The sequence below is a fragment of the Tyto alba genome, unplaced genomic scaffold, assembly GCF_018691265.1.
Source record: "Tyto alba isolate M040663 unplaced genomic scaffold, T.alba_DEE_v4.0 Super-Scaffold_38, whole genome shotgun sequence".
In the NCBI taxonomy this organism is placed as follows: Eukaryota; Metazoa; Chordata; class Aves; order Strigiformes; family Tytonidae; genus Tyto; species Tyto alba.
Window position 1 is genome coordinate 30,435,880 of NW_024881313.1, and position 19,916 is coordinate 30,455,795.

Below are 19,916 nucleotides of genomic sequence, written 5' to 3' on the forward strand. Positions count from 1 at the left end.
TATCAGAGGCATTCACATAAGTGCAGCATGTTTTCATGATCTTGGGCGGCGGGGGTGTGTTTAGGGTAAAAACTCTTAGAGGCAGATGCTGCCTTTTATTATATTTTACAATGCCTACCACAACATGGTCCAAGTCTGGTTGGTTTTTGCACGCTACCACTGCATAAAAAGAGTAATAAGAAATGAAATTAATACAGAAAGAACAAAATTCTGTTCAAGTCTGTAACCCAAGCTAATATATAAGGAACTTATGCTAGCCAGCAAAACGGATCAATGTCCAAGCAGTAATTCAGAAGACAGGCACATTAGTTCAGTTCTACATCGCACTGGGTCGATGCTCGTCTGCTCAACCTGATCTCTCTCTGCTTCTGTAGAAACCAAAACTCAACAGGAGAACCTGTTCAAGTGATATTAAACACTACAAATGTGTCTCCAAGTTTCCCAAGTTCTCCAAAATCCAAGGAGGTCTTAAACAGGCAGAAACTCAAATCTCATGCTTCACTTTCAAACAGAATGCAAGTGAACAACATTAGTTTACCGAGGTATAATGAGCTGAAGCTTTAAAACTGCCTGAAATAGGGAAAAGAGCTAATTTGTTTATATACTCATGTTACATGTATTTCATGCGTGTGTGCACATATGCACATATTTATGCAAACACAACTAGATTTTTAAAGTACAAATTATCTTTGTCAACGTTTGCTAATTTTATTGGGTTTTCTGTAAATTTCCATTTTAACTCTGTACTAACAACCTTCCCATCAGTGCCACAGCATTCATGTCTTCTGCAATTCCTTCAAGTCTTTAATTGGTCTCAAAATACACAGCATAGCTACTAACTATCATTCTCTGCATTTTACTGATAGATCAAATCAGGCCCTGAGCAAGGAAGTGATTTCCCTACATTTATACAGCAGGCTGCTATAGGTCTGAGAACAGAAATCAAATATTAACTCAGGGCCATAATCTTCAGTGCATCCTGCTGAACAAACCAAGTGTTTTGCATTGCATCATCCACAGTTGCAGAAACCCAGTCCAACAAAACTCTTGAATGTAAGCTACACATTTGGTGATTATTTCTCACTCACACCTCTGAACAGAACAGATATATAATACAAACCAAAAATCCTTAAACCAACTCTAATCAGCTAAGAGGTTTAATCTGCCTGTTTCAACTGCGGCAGGGTGAAAAGGAGCACAAGGCTCATTTCTCAAATCTAATCTGTGTTCTCAACCAGAGTGAAAGTACTGCCACCAACTAAACAATCTCCTCATTTTCCCCAGCTGTAAATCAGGAGTAATAAATCCCCAGTGGCTTTCTGAAGAATACTTGAGTCAATGTTCAGACTGTGCAGTCTGGAGAACCACAAGGACTATGTTTTCCATTTTTAAAATAAGATGCTATCAGATTTCACAGGAAAGCACACACATGTAGAGAGAATGTTTTTACTTAGAAGAGCAGAACTGCTGTTAGGAAAGTGCCCCTCCCCCCAAATTTTTACTTATATTAAAACCTGTGAAGCGTACATTGCTAGATATTCACAAAGACTACAAAAATACATTGGCAGGGTCTGGATGAAATCCTGTCTTGTTTCTTTTCAGCCAGAAGGACGACAGCTAAACTAAGAAGTGATTAAGGCACAGGATTTGAACCAGAAAAGATAGTTAAAGTTTTTTAATAATGAAATGTGGAAAACTGTCACAACATGTCAAAGATGCTGGAAACACAAAATAAGTTAAACTCCAGCCTAGAGACTCAAGGTATAATGTTTGGAGTCCTAACTACCACATCAGACTCATTACTAGATCAGGGAAAAACAATATTGAAATATCTTTGTGCAGAAGTGACACTACTAATCCAGGGAACGCAGGTCTTTTTTTCTGGCACTGCATGCACTGAAGCATCTGGCACTGAGAAGTTAAAAAAACGAGTAAGAGAGATAAAGCAATCCCTGCTTGCTGTTTTCAACAAAAGCTGATTAGCCTTACCTTGGAGACAGGGAGTTGAAGCAATACTGTTTTTTTATGCTCTTGCCCAGTCCTCCATATTGACAGATTGGGAAGTGTAATACAATCCCTATACTGCTATTATGTAGTCAGCCACAAGAAGTAAAGTAAATACATTCTCAGATAGGTGAGAATAAGGCATGAAGACAAAGTAAAATCCCCCATATCAGCAAGCCGGCCCTAACCAGATAGAGGGCTGGAACAGCACTTCAAATAAAATTTAACTGTGCTGATCCCTACTATAGAAAATGAGGGTCTGTCTGATGAAAAGAGAAGATTTGGCCTGATAATCTGCATATTACATTTCAAACCTCACCCAATATGTCTGCCTGTCTGCGGGATACAGAAGGAACTGAACTGCTGTTCAATATTACAGTATTTATAGGTCAGTATTTTCTGCATTTATCAACTGGCAGCATAAACCTCCTTGACATTATCATAGAAGAATCTAGCAAAATTACAGTTTTTTTAATCAACTTCTAAGATCCTCCTAAAGCATGTTTTCAATTATTGCAACATCACGCGGAAAGCAAAGGATAAGAGTATTTATCACTTAGCTTGTTCATTACCACCCTTAAACAAACCTCAGCATTGTCACACCATCAAATGTATATCTAAGTGAAAAGAAGCTCCTACAACTCATGCCACTATCAAGTGACAACTGGATCTTGTCATGTCCCTTTGCTAAACAAAACTGGATCACGGGAGTACCCTAATCCACCTCTAAACCACTTGCCTGCCTAATGTACTGGAGACATAGAAGCACCACATCTGTCAGCATATGAGCAATTTACATCTAAAACTTAAAAAAATTCTCAAACTAGCCAGTGTTCAGCATGTCTTTCTACTCAAAACCTGTATCTAGTGCATGTGCTTCATAGCATACAGTAAAACTCAAGAAAAAGGTTTGGTTTGATCTAAGGGGTGTGGAGGAAGCAGACTCTAAAGCTGTGATCACTATGGGAGCAAAACAGATACAAAAGTAGCTGGCGCTTACAGGGGATCAGATGGTGAACTTTCGCCTACAGCTGTCACACAGCTCACAACCCTTGCTTGGTGTGGTGCGAGACACAACATGAAGCCGAATCCTGTCCCAAAGATCTTAATATATATGGCAACAAAACAGTGCACATAAATAGCTAACTGCTCCTGAAGAGTCCTCCTGAAGGCAACTGTGGTCTACTGAGATGCAGCAAATCATTTACATGGGCACAGCTGTGTTGTGGCCCAAAAAACAGAGCTGGCCAAGGAAGGAAGTAAGGAATGTTATTTAAGGTGGAAAGTTGACACAGGTATTTAAAAAAAAATTCTCCACTTTTCTGGTCTCATAAGGAATTGAATTTTCAGCCACCTTAAGTCATCAAAAGGAAAATACTGAAAAAAATGCTACAGCAAGCATCTCTGTAAAAGGCTAAAGTAAAATACATATAGGAAATAGCTGCCTTACATAAAATACAGCAGTGTGACGAGTGTAGGTAGATGCTAATTTTAGTGGCAAACACTGTAATCTTGGTCTGATCAATTATCTCTGTCTGTGCTGGATGCCTCCACCCTCCATGACAGGAAGGGAAGTAGCAGACTGCCGGCAGCAGCAGACTATCTGCTGAGCAAATCATCCAGGGAGAAACAGAGGTCTTAAGATTTCCTTGTACGCATAGCCCATCTCACAATTGAGATCTGATAAAATACAGCAGATTCCATTAAACTCAACTGAAAGACTGCCATTAATTTTAAATGTTACCTACAGGTATATAAAAATGTCCTAGATTCAGGGACAGACCTTAAGGAATAATACATAAAATGGAAGGAAAGCAGCCAAAAATCTATTCTGAGTTTTATATTGTGTTTCTACCTCTGGTGAGAAATGATGCCTTTTGCTTTAGATTCAGGGTATGACAGCAGTTTTATAGAAGGCCCACACACTTCTTTTAAGACTTTTTTTAATTTGCAAAGAATAGGTAACTTGGTCATACTGAAAGTAAAAATGGAAGAGATGGCTGTGGGTTTTTTGCTGGGTTGTTTTTATTTGTTTTCCTTTTGAACAAATACAGCTACATGGCATAAGAACTTAGAATACCCAGGCTCAAATCTCAGAAATCCACTAGCTATCTTTGTGGAGAGCCAAGTGAAGATTTGTGCTCAGAGTTGCACCTCAAGGTCTCAACTCTAAAGTGTGGACTGCCTACTCCCACCAGATGTAGCACTGTGGTACAAATCAACTTTCACAAAACCTGGGCTAAACATTATGGGTATTTGTATTTCAAAACAATAGATTTGCCAGAAACTAAGAGCTAGTCTGAGAGCTGAAAACAATACAGACACACAGGGAAAGTAGAACTGTTTACAGTGGGGACGTAGCAGCACACTTTTTGTTTTCTAAGGTACTTCTTGATATGTTTACAGTTTCTGAAGTTTAAATTAGGGATTAAATTCACTAAGATAAAGACAACCAAAGCATAACATTCTTCCTCTATACTTACACTTCACAGAGAGAGATGCATGTATATGAACAGGCTGCATTAGATTTCCACTGTGCTCCACATACCAACAGCACACTGCACAGACCATGCAGGCATTGCCAGAGCTGTTGCGTGTGCAATAAAACACTGATTATATCATTTATATTTTGTGCCATCCAAAATTCCAATGGGGAGATGCAACATTCATTTTGAATACATATACACTATCTAAGTAGGAAATGTTTTTAAAATTTGTTTAATCTCTCCTTCATAGTCTAGAAATACAGCATTTGCATGAATATGGAACCTAATTTTGTGCAGTGTTTTTATAAAACAAGAATGCATAAACTTGATAGTGAAACAGTAAGATCCAGCAGTTCAATGAAACTCTGATCTGCCTGATGTTTATTCTGCTGCTGCTAAAACAAAGGTAAGGAGTAGTCTCGTTTGTGCATGCTTTAGATACCCCAGGCACCATGCAGTTTCCTATAATGTTAATCACCTGGGTCATTTCTGTCAAAAACAGGGTAATTTTAACTCAGGTAATTCCTAGTTTCAGTAATCTGAATTCTCACTCATACGACTTCACTATACACTTAAGATTGTGTAACCCACCAATATGACCATGAAAAGCAAGTGATTAAGATACCAAGCTATTCAATCCTTATCTACAAAAATCTCCTGTTCAGAACTACTACCACTTCCTTAAGGAGGAAATTATCTAAAAAAGGGCTCTACTCCCATTTTTCCAACCTAGAAAGTTATATGTGATAGTGCTGGTAATGTACATGTATGTGCACTGAGCACTACTGGCAAACAGAAGCACTAATTGTTCAGGGGCATTGCATTCGTGTATATGATTGCTTGTGTATATGCAGAGCCACTGTTCCATCAATCACTTTTCTGTGGATGTACTGAAGAGACAAACAAGTAATACATGACTCAGAATATAACATCCTAGCTAATACCTTGCAAATTAAATATTTAGTCAGCTCATATTAAGCACCTCAATTCAAAACATGCTTGAAATATATACATTCAAGTGCTTTCATGATTCAGTTTTTTAGAGTTTTCTATCTAATTTCATTTCCATTCTTATCTGGGTTAAAAGTAACTTTTTTTTTTTTTTGTCAGATTAGTTTTAGCCTGGCTGAGTTTCAAAATCATCACACTGTCACACAAACGTTCACCTAATTGCCAGCTAGGGAACAGCAGAACGGCTGGAAAAGCCATCAGGGCAGGCCTGCTTCTTTTTGTGATGATATTATTTATATGAATGGCAATATGAAACAGCAGCCTAAAATGGTTGGTAGGAGTAGTGCTTTAGAGATCATTCTCTCTCCACTGATTACAAAGCCTTGATGAGCACTTCAGGCCAGATAACAACCTGTTAAACGTCCATGTCACACTCATTTTTACCTGTTACTTCTAATAGAAAGCCACATTTATTTACAGCAAAGAAACCAAATATAAGCTAGAAGTTTCAAATATAATAAAGATTTGAGCAAAAATCAATACTGGTTATGACACAAAAAGTAAATTGGTTTGCTTTTACTAATTAGAAATAAAGATAGCCTGTTCTGTATTTTTCTGTGCAAACTTCCACAACTTCAATACAAATATTAGTAGAAGTGTGGGGTACCTGAGCATATTTATTAAAATGAAAATGGGGATAGTGATTTTCAAGTCAACTACACTTCCACTACTTTCCTTCTCGATATTTATATTGGAGTTCATAGTTTGCATGTATTATCTAAAGAAAGTATTAAATATTGTACATTACAGTTTTTATAGTAACACACAGTAAGGAGAGTTTAAATGAGTTTGCACTCATTAGCAAACATCAAACAATGAGTACAGCTGTTGTTAATAACCATGTGTTTGTGCTGTAAGTGTGAATCATTTTATTTACCAGTCATTTTCATGCTCAGCCCAGAGATGACTTCACCTACTAAATCAATGAAGAACATTGACCTTTGAGGTAAATAAAGAAAACTGCTTTACTAGCAATAATGCATAAGAGCATTCTTAATTATTAGATAAGGAAAATTGATCAAGCAAGATTCCTTAGATCATCCAAGCTCCTACCTATTTATTTTCTGCAAAATGAACTGTAGGAACTTGATGTGTGTACATTAATATTTCTGATCAAAGCAAATACACAAAAAGATCAGCCTCACCTCAAGCTCTAGTCCTCAACAGAATAGCCTTTTAGGCTGAACCCCTACAGGTGTAATGGTTTCACAGCCACCTACAGCATCCTTTCCATTCCATGTAGTCAGCACAAAGCAGGAAAAAAAGGTAGCAAGGCTGGAGGAATCTCTGTCAGTCCCATGGTGAAGAATTTTTTACACTAGGCACTATATTAGTCTTATGACAGCCAGCACTGAGATGCAGACCCAGCAATTCAGGTAGCAATGTTCTTCATCACATGGAGGGACAGTGGCTCATTACCAAGTTGAAGGAACAATTATCCCTAACAAATCACAAACAACACTGTTTAATATATCTGGATTTCTTTTTATGTATTCTTTTAACCAGTTTAATTAATGTGATTAAATTGAATCATTACACAAATTGAGGATCTTAACTATATCAATGAAAGAGCTTTATGGGACAAAGAGCAACTATTAATATGCATTATAAACTCAAGATGACACACTAAATAAATCTACTAATTCAGAAATTTTGATTCTACTACTACTCCAAGCAAGTGCGTCTAGGTTCTTTACAGCCTTTTTCCAAGAAAAGTTTGATTTTTTTTCCTGTCATCCCTGCTTCCACCCTCCTTAGTCAAAAATGTCTAAAAGAAGCTCTTAAAATGGACCATTAATATCAGCAATATTAAAGTTACATAATATTCCAAACAATATCATTATGAACTCATAAAATCAAGATTAAACACCATAAAAACAAATAGGTAAAAGCTTTATGAGAAGTGTAGCTATCTACAGGTAGCACAGGTGAAATCTAATGAACATATGCCACTGTGAACATTCCTTCTACAATCAGTGACAATCTGTCATTCCTTCTTAAGGGTCTTATGAAATATGAGTGTTTAGCTTAGTTCCTCACTTCTGTTCAATATTTTTGTGAATCTGGATGTTAAAAATCCCTATTAGTTTGCTGAATAGTACCTCACTGGTCAGTCTCAGTACAAATTTAGAAGCAGAATTGTGTATCGGTTATGATGCAAAGGCTGGTGAGATTCCCTGCACTTTCCTGCATATATATACTCTTCAGTGTTCTGTTTATTACTCCATAGCATATATCTGAACTTCTGAAAATGTCTGAAAATTTTGACCTGAATGCATCATTTAACCTCACTATGAAGCCATCAGTATGAAAAATTAATGTGTCAAACAAGTAAAAGGTTTTGGTGTCCATCATATTTCTATGCAAGGTATTGCTATGCTTCTAACTGACAGTTATGCACACATAATGCAGTTTTTATATATAACCAAAATAATACTTTTACTAAAAATGTTGTTATTATGGACTCAAATGATCAGTTTTTGGCTGCTTTTTGTTTTATGAATATGATGATTTTTAACCAAATCAATCAAAAAATTGCTGAAAAAATACAGAACGCTTTCTCCTCCCCCAAGGGATGATCTATGACTAAGGATTTACAAGCTTTAAAACTCCAGACTTAGTCCTTTCTCTTCGTTTAACATAAATATAGTGTTAAGAAAACAGAAAAAAACCCATTGGTTTGGTACTAAAAGAAGCAACTGAAGTTTATCATGTGAAAGAGAGAAGGGAAGCAAAAGAAATGGAAAAGGAGACTGACTTAGTGGAGTCAGACAGAAAGTACCTTGTCTTTGACTATTACAGAAAGCAGAAAGAGGTATTTGAAACTAAGTCTTCTACCTTGTCATCACCTGGTGGTGTGTTTCTGTAATACATATATCTATTATTAAGCCAACCCAATACAAACTGAATTCAGTTTTCTCAGAGGTGAACACTCAACAGACGGGCTGCCACTAGAAGCAGCTATATGGCCTGCTGAAGAAGTAGCATCATGCTTCTTATTGTCAGATCTTATACCTCCAAACTTCTGCTTACCCTTGCATAATTACAAACTGCTATTACACTACATGGCATGGAAAAAAACCTTCATAGTACTGTTCTTCTCATCATTTCCCAAGTGGCAAAATTTGAGCTTTCCTGGGCATCTCCTTCAATATTGACCTGTTTCACCACAGTACAACTGACCAGGGTTTGATTAACATGTTCCAGAATCTGAAGGGTTGGTTTTAATCACACTATTTGCTTCACATGGTCACATTTAAAACATACATGAGGATGAAGTAAAGATGTAGAAAATGAGACAGTAACACTGGCTAAAAGTGAACTCAAGCAACCACTGCATTCTTCTGCGTAACAGAAGGATGCTTTAACTTCAAGTAACTGTTTTCAGATAAGCCTACTCTCTGTTAACAAAAAGACAAATATTTTGGGGGAGTGGCTTGACAAAGGATAAGAAACCAACAAAGCAGAGAAACTTTTCTAAGCTTTAATTTCAAATAAATATCAGGTGCTACAATACTTCTGCTCATGTAAAGTTAAACAACAGGATTATCTAGTTATAAATCCAGAGTCATCTGTTCTCCTAATCATTCTCATGGCTTACTATTTTTGTTTATGCATGACTATTTAGTTGCAACATGCAAAATACTAGGAAGATTTAAATTTTTATCAAAGGTACCATAAATAGTGATGTTTTTTTTTCTTACAAGTTTCTGAGCTTCGAATAAGCAATACTGTAAGAATCTTATTCTTTCATTTATTTTTTCTTGCCACTGCATCACATACTTATAGACTTGTGTGATTATTCCCTAACCATTCAAATTGCTCATTTTCTTATTTATACTCTCTTGTGATTATTCTGTACCTGCTTAAATGGCCCATTCTCATCTTTGCTTTAATCAGTGCTTCTATAAATTGTTTTCTGTTAAAGCAGACAGCCTAGAAAGAGAACAGCAAAAGAACTACGGCAACAAAAGTAGATTTATGGATGGGAGAGGCCCTTAACTTTAACTATTCTCAGAGATTGACTGAAGAAATTTCACAGAGTGATATTTGGAGAAAAAATCCCCCTCCTAGGACTAAATGTCAAACTGAGAGGGTCACATACTCAATCTAAAACTGCTAGTGACTCCACCTCAACTGTAGGACCAGAAAATCTCATATTTTACAGTAATCTTTCATACTGAGTAATTCTTTTCTGGCATGCTATCCCATCAATGCTGATTAATGACAATCCGTACAAAGCTAACAAGGGACTGACAGTCTACTCTATATAAGCTTGGGGCCTGCTCATTTCTCTTAGATGTTCCCACTTAGCTGCATTTACATTAAATTAGAATATAACAAAAATAAGTCCACAGAACAAATACAGGAAAAATGGTTACGACCATTCAGGGACGTAGTACTGAACCGTCCCATCTGAAAGCCAATTAAAAAGATGAGAGTCTTTGTACCTATTTATGAAAAAAAGATATTATCTTGTATCACCAGTGTTGTAAAACAGCTTTCCGACTGATGAAACTGATAGTTTCAGTTTCATTCTATTTGAAAATAACACAAATTCTCCAATTATAGCGTATCAGTTTTATCCTAGCTAATGGTCTTTCCATCAGCTTCATCCCCCACAAAGTTGGGATACCTCTACCTTCTGGACTATGATCACTCTTGGTGTCATTCCCAAAATAACTCATTCTCAGGCTCCATGATGAAGAAAGCTAACTTGTTCCTCCTGGGAAAAAGGCAAAGCATGGCCAAGAGGTTAGTTTGCTCTTAATAGAGAACACGAATGTAAACCATGCCAAGATTGGCTCCTTCTGCCAGCGGCACTCCAACACTGTTTCAGCATGCTATGTGTCCTCAGATGCCTTCACATCATGCCCAATGGCAAACTATCATGCCTCTAGCTTCAAGTTTCAAGAATACCATTTCTGTGGGCTGTATTATTTTTGGCGCTTAGAACTGAAGAACCACACACACATGTAAAACAAACAAAGAATATGTCAAGGCCAAAGAAACACTCCATGAGCCAAAGGCAATGTGGTGTGGTCACAGCATATCTACTCCAGATGGTGCCAAGGCATTCCCTGTCAAAGTACACAAAGACAGTATAGACACAGCCTTTATAAGAGACAAGGAAAGAAGCCAATCAATTAAATAAATCATGAAACACATCAAAGGGAGAGAGAAAAAAATATGAGGAAGGAAGTATGGAATAAAACAATTATGTTTTGGTTCTTCACATTAGTCTTCATGGAATAGTTTAGAAAGGAGAATAATTACCTGTTTACAATGACAAAATCTTGAAAGCGGCCAATAATAGTCCTAGAACACTGCATTTGCCAATTGGGTATTTTAATAACATTAACTCAATAGATAATGAACTTTGAACTAATCATAAAGATCATGAAATGTTCATAAATTGCTACTGAGGAAACCCAGTACCTTGTGAGAAAAAGGGTAAATATTTAATTAATAGTTAATTAAACCTTAGGAATACAACTACCTATAAGGGAATTATAAAGAAAACACTGTAAAAGAAAATGGAAGAGACTAAAGTAGCCAAAGAAAGAGAACTTTAAAAACATGTCTGTACAGAAATACTTACCAATCTGCTATGCAACTGAATATCAATAATTTATCCTACTCATATAAATATGCATGCTTTTTCTCCAGTGTATTTAAAGGCATTTTATTCCATAGAATCAATTTTTGAGGTTACCCCAAATCCAAAACAGATGGAAGATAATGAGGAAAAAACAGCAAGTCAAAGCATAATTATAATTTTTAACAAACTTTAAGGGATGAACAATTTGACAAGCTGCACTCCTGACAGAGAATTCACAAGATAAGGGAAGCCATTTCTCCACTAGTTTTTACAGCATAACTAATACCAATAATACTCATCTAAATAATTGACATATTAGGGTCAAATTATCCCAACATCAAGTCTGGACAGAAAAATAAGTCATATTTCTTGATAAATACTTCTTAGAAATATGATTTTGTTATTAAGTAATTTGGTGGTTTAGAAATGTTAGATATTTTTATTAGTTAGATTTTAAATTACTATAATTCATTGACTTGAGATAGACTATGACAACATAAGCTAGGTGAGAATATTTACTTTGCATACCTTTACAGAAATGTTACCACTGCCTTCAAATGAGCCTTACCCTTAAATAAAAATGCACCGAACACACTGAAGCCTATGTACAAAGATAGGAACTTACATATATATTTTATGTTCTCTTCAAAAGGCAGTTTGCATTTTTAGTACTAATTCCATTAAATTCACTACACTGTTACTTCTTGTTTAACATTGGTTTTCAGTCCTTCATTTACTTTTAAATCTACTGAAGAATGCTTATCTCCAACCAAGGGAAAGTACCTTTTCAAATATAATGTACCCCCAAATATAATCACTAAAATTGCAGAATCCCTTTCACATAATGACTTGTTGATTTTTTTTTTTTTTTTGGTTTGGAGACATCAAGTCTGTGCAGTGCCATCTCTTCCCTACCAATGTTTTTTTTTAGGTATTTATAGAATACTCCAATTAAAAATGTCATATTCTTGCCATTTTTCCACACACACATTTTTAATTGTTTCAAAAATATATCTTTCTTGTGTTTCTTAATACTTCTCTGCATGCAATGCCTTTTCTAAAATAATTACCAAAAGTTCAGTAAGCTTACCAACTAATTTTTTAAAGGCTCTAACTTGCGTATTCAAATTTCCCAAGTGACTCTTTCCTCCATGGAAGGCAGTTTTCAGTCACTTTCTAATCACACATTTTTCTACTCTTGCTTTTCCCCCTCATCAATTTAAAAAGCAAAGCACACTTGATGTAGTTGACTTTTCAGTAAAGGGCCCCTTTCCTTATAGGTTTTTCCTGATAATATTAGAAGTATCTTCTAGTGCTCTTGGCTCCTCCTACACCATCCTTATACTGTTATGTTCTCTTCAGAAAATGTGTGGCTTGTTCTGTAGATTTTTCTTGCGTACTTTCCATTGACAGTATCTTCTGGAAGTCTTCCTTTACTCCAGATATTTTTTAATAATAAAGTGCACATAAAATGCACAGGTTACATTTTGCATATTTTAATGTGTTATGTGAATTTGTCTTTTTTACATATTGAGTTGAAAAAGTTCCTAATCTATAAACAATGAATCCTCTTTTTATATTATCAACATTTCCTCCCTGATCACAGAAAGTAAATGCTCCTTGATATGTACAGTGGCTTCTACTCAGCACCTGAAGACTAAGAAATGCAACAAGTAAATTAAATAAACAGGAGTATGTTAGAAAGAGGGAGACAACTGTGCTGAGCTGCCGGTTAGGAGAAAAGCCAACAAATATATTTCCCTAAAAGCAGCAAACTATCTGATGAAGAAGGCAGCAATAGAGGTTCTGCTATGAAGATGTTTGGACTTGCAGGTCACAAAATATACAGGACAACTTGTCTCTAGCAACAAATGAACACTCAAACTATGGTAGAAAGAAAATAAAATCAAATCATGAATCATCTTTTCAACTTGTGAAGTTCCCTGAAAGTAAACATTTGCCATCCACTATAAGACATGATAGGATTACTGCCACTCACCTTAAACGTGTTTATAAAAAAGGATTATCTTGCTGCTTTTCTGTATCCTTATTCAGGAATAGGACATGCTTCCATAAATTTCACTGTCATTATTACTTGCAAATACTTGTAATACACAAAGCCATTCTTTGTCAATCCCAAGAGGTGCTAACACTTCTAAAAAATGTTACTAATCCAAGTATGAGAATCCTCCTTTTGGCTCCAGCTATGTATATACAGTCGTAATTTTCACTTTTGACCACTGTTTGTTTTTGATCTTTCTTATTATTCATACATTTGCCTATGTGCCCAGACACTGAATGATCTTTCAGGGAACTGCAGTTGTACTAGTCTTTATCTTTCCATTGTCAGAAGTTATCTGCTTAAAAATATCATATAATAGAAACTAGATCACTATTCAGCACTCTTGTCACTGATGTGCATGTGAAGTGTTCATAATTTCTAAGCACTTTTTAGATTACTCTTCACTGCTAACACCTTGCACATCTTTCTCGAAGTATTAAGGCTGCTTGCATCTCTGTTTAGTCACTTATTTTTCTTCTGATTAGACGTGACTCATACAATCTGGATCTAGACTGTTTTTTAAAAAATCAAACTATCCTTCAGTTACCAAGAGCAGTACTTCTTTTTCTAGTATCTAATTACTTGTTTTCTCAACCTTGTTTGTAACAATAGGATTTGCCTTACCTAACTTTACCCAGCTAAATGTTATTCGCACTATCTTAAAACAGGGATCTCTCGTAAGAGTGGGATGAATCCCCAGCTAGATGTGCCTGTCTCCCTTTATTACATATAAAAAAGAGCATAAAAAGCTAACAAACTCAGCTAATATATGGCCTGGAGCAAGTAATCTGAAATGTTAAAATGGAAAGTATATAGCATTAGTTTATCCACTTGTCTCCTTGGAGACATGATGCAAATATATAAGCTTTAAAGCATTCTAAAACTCAAAAATTAAATTCCCTAAAATATAATCTCCCTCTCAAGCCCGCTTGGAACTCTCTATCTCTGGGAAGGTGCTTTTCAGTTTAATGGTGCATTTTTCTTTGTTGTAGGAGCCAAGTACACACTAATTCATTTGGGACATCATATTTTTTCTTTCTCCTGTTTATTGTTCACTATGTTTGGAGAACCTGAACTGTTACACTTCCTCAACTTATCAAGCCAGTTTTGACTGTCACTTCCACCCCAGAGCTTCCAAACTCTGTCAGTGGACCATATTATAATGATTTTCACTTTGATAGTCACCTGCACTGTTTATGACTCTCCCCTTTAGTGGTCTCTGGCCTCATTATCAGTTCACACTGGTTCTGATAACTGAAGAGTTGCCAACTGGTTACTTTTGCTGTTTTAAATTATTCATAATGATTACTTTGACAAATGTGACGTACATGTTGGCCTGGAAAGGGAGACAAAGCAGAGAGAGGAACAAAACCTCCCTCGGTTTTTATTACAGTGGCTACTCCAAATTACCTTAAAAGGTATTTTAATATTGTAGACCTTTTTACACATTGCAAGCTCTATAGAACAAAGAATATATATTTCTCTATGTATACAGCACCTAATATATATTGCAGAATATTTTAGTATTAACAATATTATTACACATAGTTGGCAATCTTCTTATGTCTCCTTTAATCACATCCTACGCCCATCTCAGCAAATATGGCTTCTTATTTGTTAGAACAACCTAACATTTCAAGTTTATCTTTGCCTTCTGGAAAAGAGTTCTCCACTGGCCTATCATATCTTCCTAAAGAATGAGATTATTTACAGATTTTATTATCCTATTTGCCTTAACTGTTATCTCTACTTCTTGTATGTTAACCAAGCTACCAAGTGAGTACAACTCTGACATGCTAAAACTCAGTTAAAGTACTATAAATATTGCATATTTCCTAAAGATGCTTATACAAAACAGACACAGGGTGAGTAAGATCCCAATTCAATAGATTAAACCTCACTTTAAGATCTTTAGGTGCTCAGTTCTATAAGTTGGGTTTTTTTTTTTATAATTAGATAATTCGTAACACAGAAGTACACTGTTTCACAGTGTCTCACAATGTTTACTGTATCTGTTTCCCAGGGCTTTTAATAGCATCAACCTTCCCCCTCACCAAGACTTTTTTTGGAATAGATCACTTACTTTGTAATACGGTCAATGTTAGCAATTTGCTTCTGGTTCCGGATTATTTCTATAGCTGCCCAAAGATGCTGGATAGCCTTTGTATCTGCCTGTCGTCTCTTCGTTAAGCGTGCCATGACCTGTTTACCTGGTCAGCTGCAGCCAATAAATAAAAAAAATACACCAAAAAGTTAATCATGAATTATGAAATGGATTACATGATGATTATATTGCAATAAATATGATTACAAGGAAAATTCTGTTAACCTATAGCAATTCAATTTGTAGACAGCAGCATGTTTTCTTATGTTTGAAAAGCAGTAAAAAGCAAAATAATTTATTTTACAAGAACCCCTTTCACATCACATAATCTATACATAAGACAAAAGGTGAGCAATAAAAATTATCAGATCAATTGCAAATGACTTAACTTATCAAGCTGGTTATGAAAAGTTACTTAGTTCACATCTCAGTTCCCTGAAATTTGGTAACTAGCAGAAGCTACCCTAGCCTGAAGCTTCCACAGCCTCCTGCATTGTCCGAAACCCTTAAAAAGGATGAGTGGTGCTTAACTACATCACACACTGCAAGCATGAACTCTGACACAGAGAAAAAGCTGGACCCATAGTTTAGTATACAATATAGTTCTCAGAGTATTACTTCCACATTTTTATCATTTACAACTATTTAAAAAAATCCATTCTATGAGCAGAAACTAGAAGTATACTTCCATGGATGACAAATATTTAAAAAAATATTTTGGAGCAATTCCATTTTCTGTAACATGTTAAAACCCTACAGGACCAAAGTGCTTCTGATGGCATTTACCCATCTAATCAACCCTGAACGGGAACATAATGAGCATCTGGCTTTGTTTACAAATTTTCCAAAAGCTTGAGGCAATGAGTACAGATAAGCCATAAATTGCCTACAGCTCTACTACAGGCAAAGAATCCCTTTTTAAAAGCTTAACGATGCATTTTGATCACTAAATAACTTTCTTCCAGTGCCACCACTTTCTCAATGAAAAAAAAATGACTGATTTATGACTGCTACCAAGGTCTGTAATTTATTTTAGAGCTCTGTCCTCAAAATGAACTCTAGGGTATGCACACGGATATTGGTAGCTAGCAGAATATTAACTTCAGTAACCCAAAATAATATAAAAAATGCAAAAACATTATACCATCTGTGCAATGTTAAAGATGGGGATTTAAGTATTAAAAGTGGCCTTCCTTTCAAATTCAGAAAAATTAAACAGATTCAAGTATTCCATCAGCTGCAGCAATGTAATTTTCAAGTCCATGGGACCTACAGGTACCTGTCAAAGAGGGCTGTCAAGTTTCAAATCTAGTATTATCTCAGCAACTCACTCACTCTACAGGTGTAATGAAATGAAGTGCAACATTCTGTTATTAAGGAGAATAAATGATTTAACAGCATTATACTTAACATTACGTAGCTTATTTAAAAAAAAAAAAAAAAAAAAAGATGATGTGAAGTGATATGTACATATCCAGGTGCATGAATCACCTCTGGCTCCTGGAGATAGCAGGGAAGGGCAAAACAGAGCAGCGTTCATGGAGACATGGTGCAGTCACATGTTGACCCCACATTTCTGCTTTAGAAATCTCTTCCCACTGGGATTTAAAGCAGGGGTAACTGGATGGATCTCCCAGTAAAGAAAGGCCAAGAATACATTTTTGAGGAACGCGTAAGAGGAAATATGACAGACATTCAGCTAAAGAGCGACAGCCAGTAGATAGCATCACCTAAGAATGATTCAGAGAATGCAAGCCTCTGTTGGGAATAGTGGAAAAAGACACTGCATTCCTGTGAGTTCCTCTGCATTCATTTCACAGAACATAAGGCTACTACAAGTAAAAAAACCCTCCTAACTTGTAAGAGAAACACATGATTATTTGTCGAATTTAATTCTCAAGGAAAACAGACCCGTAAAATACAAAAAAACATTAGACACTAACATGAAAAAGAACAATTTTTACAGCCCTATTATCTCAGCATAAAACTCCTTTCCTAACACAGAACTGACTAAAAATTAAATAATCATTTTTATTCTAGCTCTCTACAACCTATGTGCTTTAAAAGTTGTTAGCCAATATGGCAGCCAACAGGTTGGACAGAGAGCTTCTTCCACAGTATCATGTCCACACGTGAGGACCAAGGATGAAACACTCATTTTTCTCGACACTGGTATCAGCATGAAACAACAGACCAGTTCTCAGTTTATTTTGTAATAAACGAAGTGGGTCCTGTTATCCCAACTACTTTAAAAATAACCGTTATTTTTGGCAGCCTGGCATATGGCTGCCCGTGTGAGAGTCGCACTCTGGGTGCCTGGCAGAGGGGGAAGGAGGTGGTTTCCTCTCACACCCCTGTGACTCCTGGGCCTGAGGGGCCCAGCACAGGGCAGGGCCCCAGGGAACCCATCTGCTGCTTCAGTGTGGCCCCATTTCCCGCTGTTCAGCTGAAGGAAAGGATGACATTCGGGGCTAAGGAATTCCCTTTTGTGTCTCTAGGGTGGGAGAAGCAGCCCACGATAGAGACAGGGAGAGGGAGGGTGAAGGACCACTGTAATTACAAGTTCCCGAAGCCCTGTCTTTCCAGAACTGCACCTAAGATGGCTGCCCGCAGGCAGAGGAAGGCCTCTCCCCGCAAAGGCCCTACAGGCTCTCTGTTTCCTTTGCACTTTTGGAAAAAATTTCCCAACCACCCACCTGCCCCAGCTTGGAGCATGCAAATGTTATGCCCTGCATCACGGCTATCTCCAACCCACAGTACAGGCACACACATCCCAGAACCCAACCACTCCAGGGAGGTTACTCCATGGGACCAGACTGGACCTGCTCTAAAATAACCCCCCCCAAAACGCAGCTGGTGTGGATGTCTGTCCTAACTGCTCCCTCTTGGCTGGTCCCCTGCTCCCCACCGCTCCTCACACAGGCACCGCCATGGCTTTTCCCCCCTGTTTGTCTGGAAATAAAAGCAGTAAGAATTCTGACACATGGAACAGAGCAATCACACATGTTCTGTTGTGGTGTTTTGTTTTGTTTCTGTTTTGGTTTTTTTGTTTTTTTTTTTTTTTTTTGTAAGATACAATAATTTTAGCAGGTGTTCTGCCTTCAAAGAATATACACTTCATTTTTATAGCTTGGGTTTACTATTTAAGGGCACTTTCGTTAAACTCAAGAGTTGACACTCCACTATTGAATTAGGTGTTCTTATACATCACATTTCCAAAAACATAAAAAGAGATTTTTTTTTTTTTCCCCAAAAGCTCAAGCCATTTTGGCATTATTTTCATCTTTCAATTGTGTGGTGTAGAAGGAATATAGAGTCTCCTTGCATTAAAGAAAAAGATTAAAAGATTGTGGCATATTTGTTGCTGTTCTTTGCAGTCACTCTTGCTACATGGTAAAACTAACCACAACAGTCTACTCCCTTCATTCCTGCAAAAATATAAGCAGTTTTCTACATTATTATTATTATAATAAAATCTTAAAGATAATTTGTATCTCACTTAACAGTTCGTAAAATGCTTGGGAGTGCCACTTCCAAGCAACAGAAAATGCTCCCAGTGCTTCAACATGCACAACTTATTCATGCAAATAACAGTTTAAATTTTAATGGCAGGTGTATTAGATTCTTAAATCTATATTTATCATTCCTGATATTCTGCTTATGTGTGGGTGCACACTGAAACACACACAAGAGAACAAACATAAATATCCAGTGTGTGTGAGTATGTATAAGAATCTATGGCTAAGAAGTTAAATACCAAAAGAGGTTTAGTCATCCATGTAGTGTTTTAAAGAAGTCAGAACTCCAGAGACTCTCTTTAAAACCATGATACTGAAATGTACATTCACATTTAAATGCTCAAAGATGTTTCTCAGCCCCCCTCTTTCATTACAGCATTCATTTCAATATCCTGGAAAGAAAATCTAAAAGTTGAAGTAAACATTAATTTCCCACTTGTGATTTGCTGGCCCGCACGCTTGTTTAGCTGTGGTATTCCCTGCCCATACAAAATTATTTGCTTCATGCCATTTCTGTCATGTCCAGCGAGCAGGATTACGGTAGAATACAGCCTCTTGGAGAAAGGTTGGCAAATATAAGATGGTTAAAAATCTAAGGATTTATATCAGCAGGATGTGACTTAGGTTTTGCAGACATCCATGGGACCTGTAGAATATAAGGATTCTCCTAACAAAGGAAGTTTTGTGTGGCTGACGTGCTAGCTTACACATTTCCATCAGACGTGCAAAGCAGAGGGCCCAAAGCAAATAATGTATCTTCTCAATTTTCAACTCTCTATCTGTTCCTCAGTAAGATCTGAGTACAGTTTTACTATATTTTAAATCCCGCTTAAATGTCCTATGCACAACATTTTGAAAAGTATACCACTTTATTGTACACAACTTTCCTCAAGAGCTAAATGTTACCCACATTTCTTACAGGTAGGCTCAACAAACTGCACTTTATCTTGTGAATACACACTGCATGGCTTATCTTCTCAAAGCCCATAGCAAAGTGTGCATTGCCATGCAGTAGCAATGTTACAGCAGTGGCAAACCAGACTTACTGTCAAAACAGCAAGGCTACTAGTCCTTAGACATACACACTGCCAAATCAAATGCTGTACAGCTGTCTGTTGTAGTAGTAGTG

The 19,916-nt window shown here is 36.6% G+C and overlaps 1 protein-coding gene across 5 annotated transcripts in view; it reads right to left on the minus strand.

Annotated features, from left to right (window-relative positions):
• The window catches only part of ZMYND11 (zinc finger MYND-type containing 11), a 106,637-nt gene that overhangs the window by 45,759 nt on the left and 40,962 nt on the right, over positions 1 to 19,916 (minus strand). For all 5 annotated transcript variants that reach the window (XM_032982585.2, XM_032982588.2, XM_032982586.2 and 2 more), the window contains exon 2: positions 15,249 to 15,383. In XM_032982585.2, coding sequence (XP_032838476.1) covers positions 15,249 to 15,364 — 116 coding nt within the window. In that variant the 5' untranslated portion in view covers positions 15,365 to 15,383. The remainder of the gene's footprint in view (positions 1 to 15,248; positions 15,384 to 19,916) is intronic.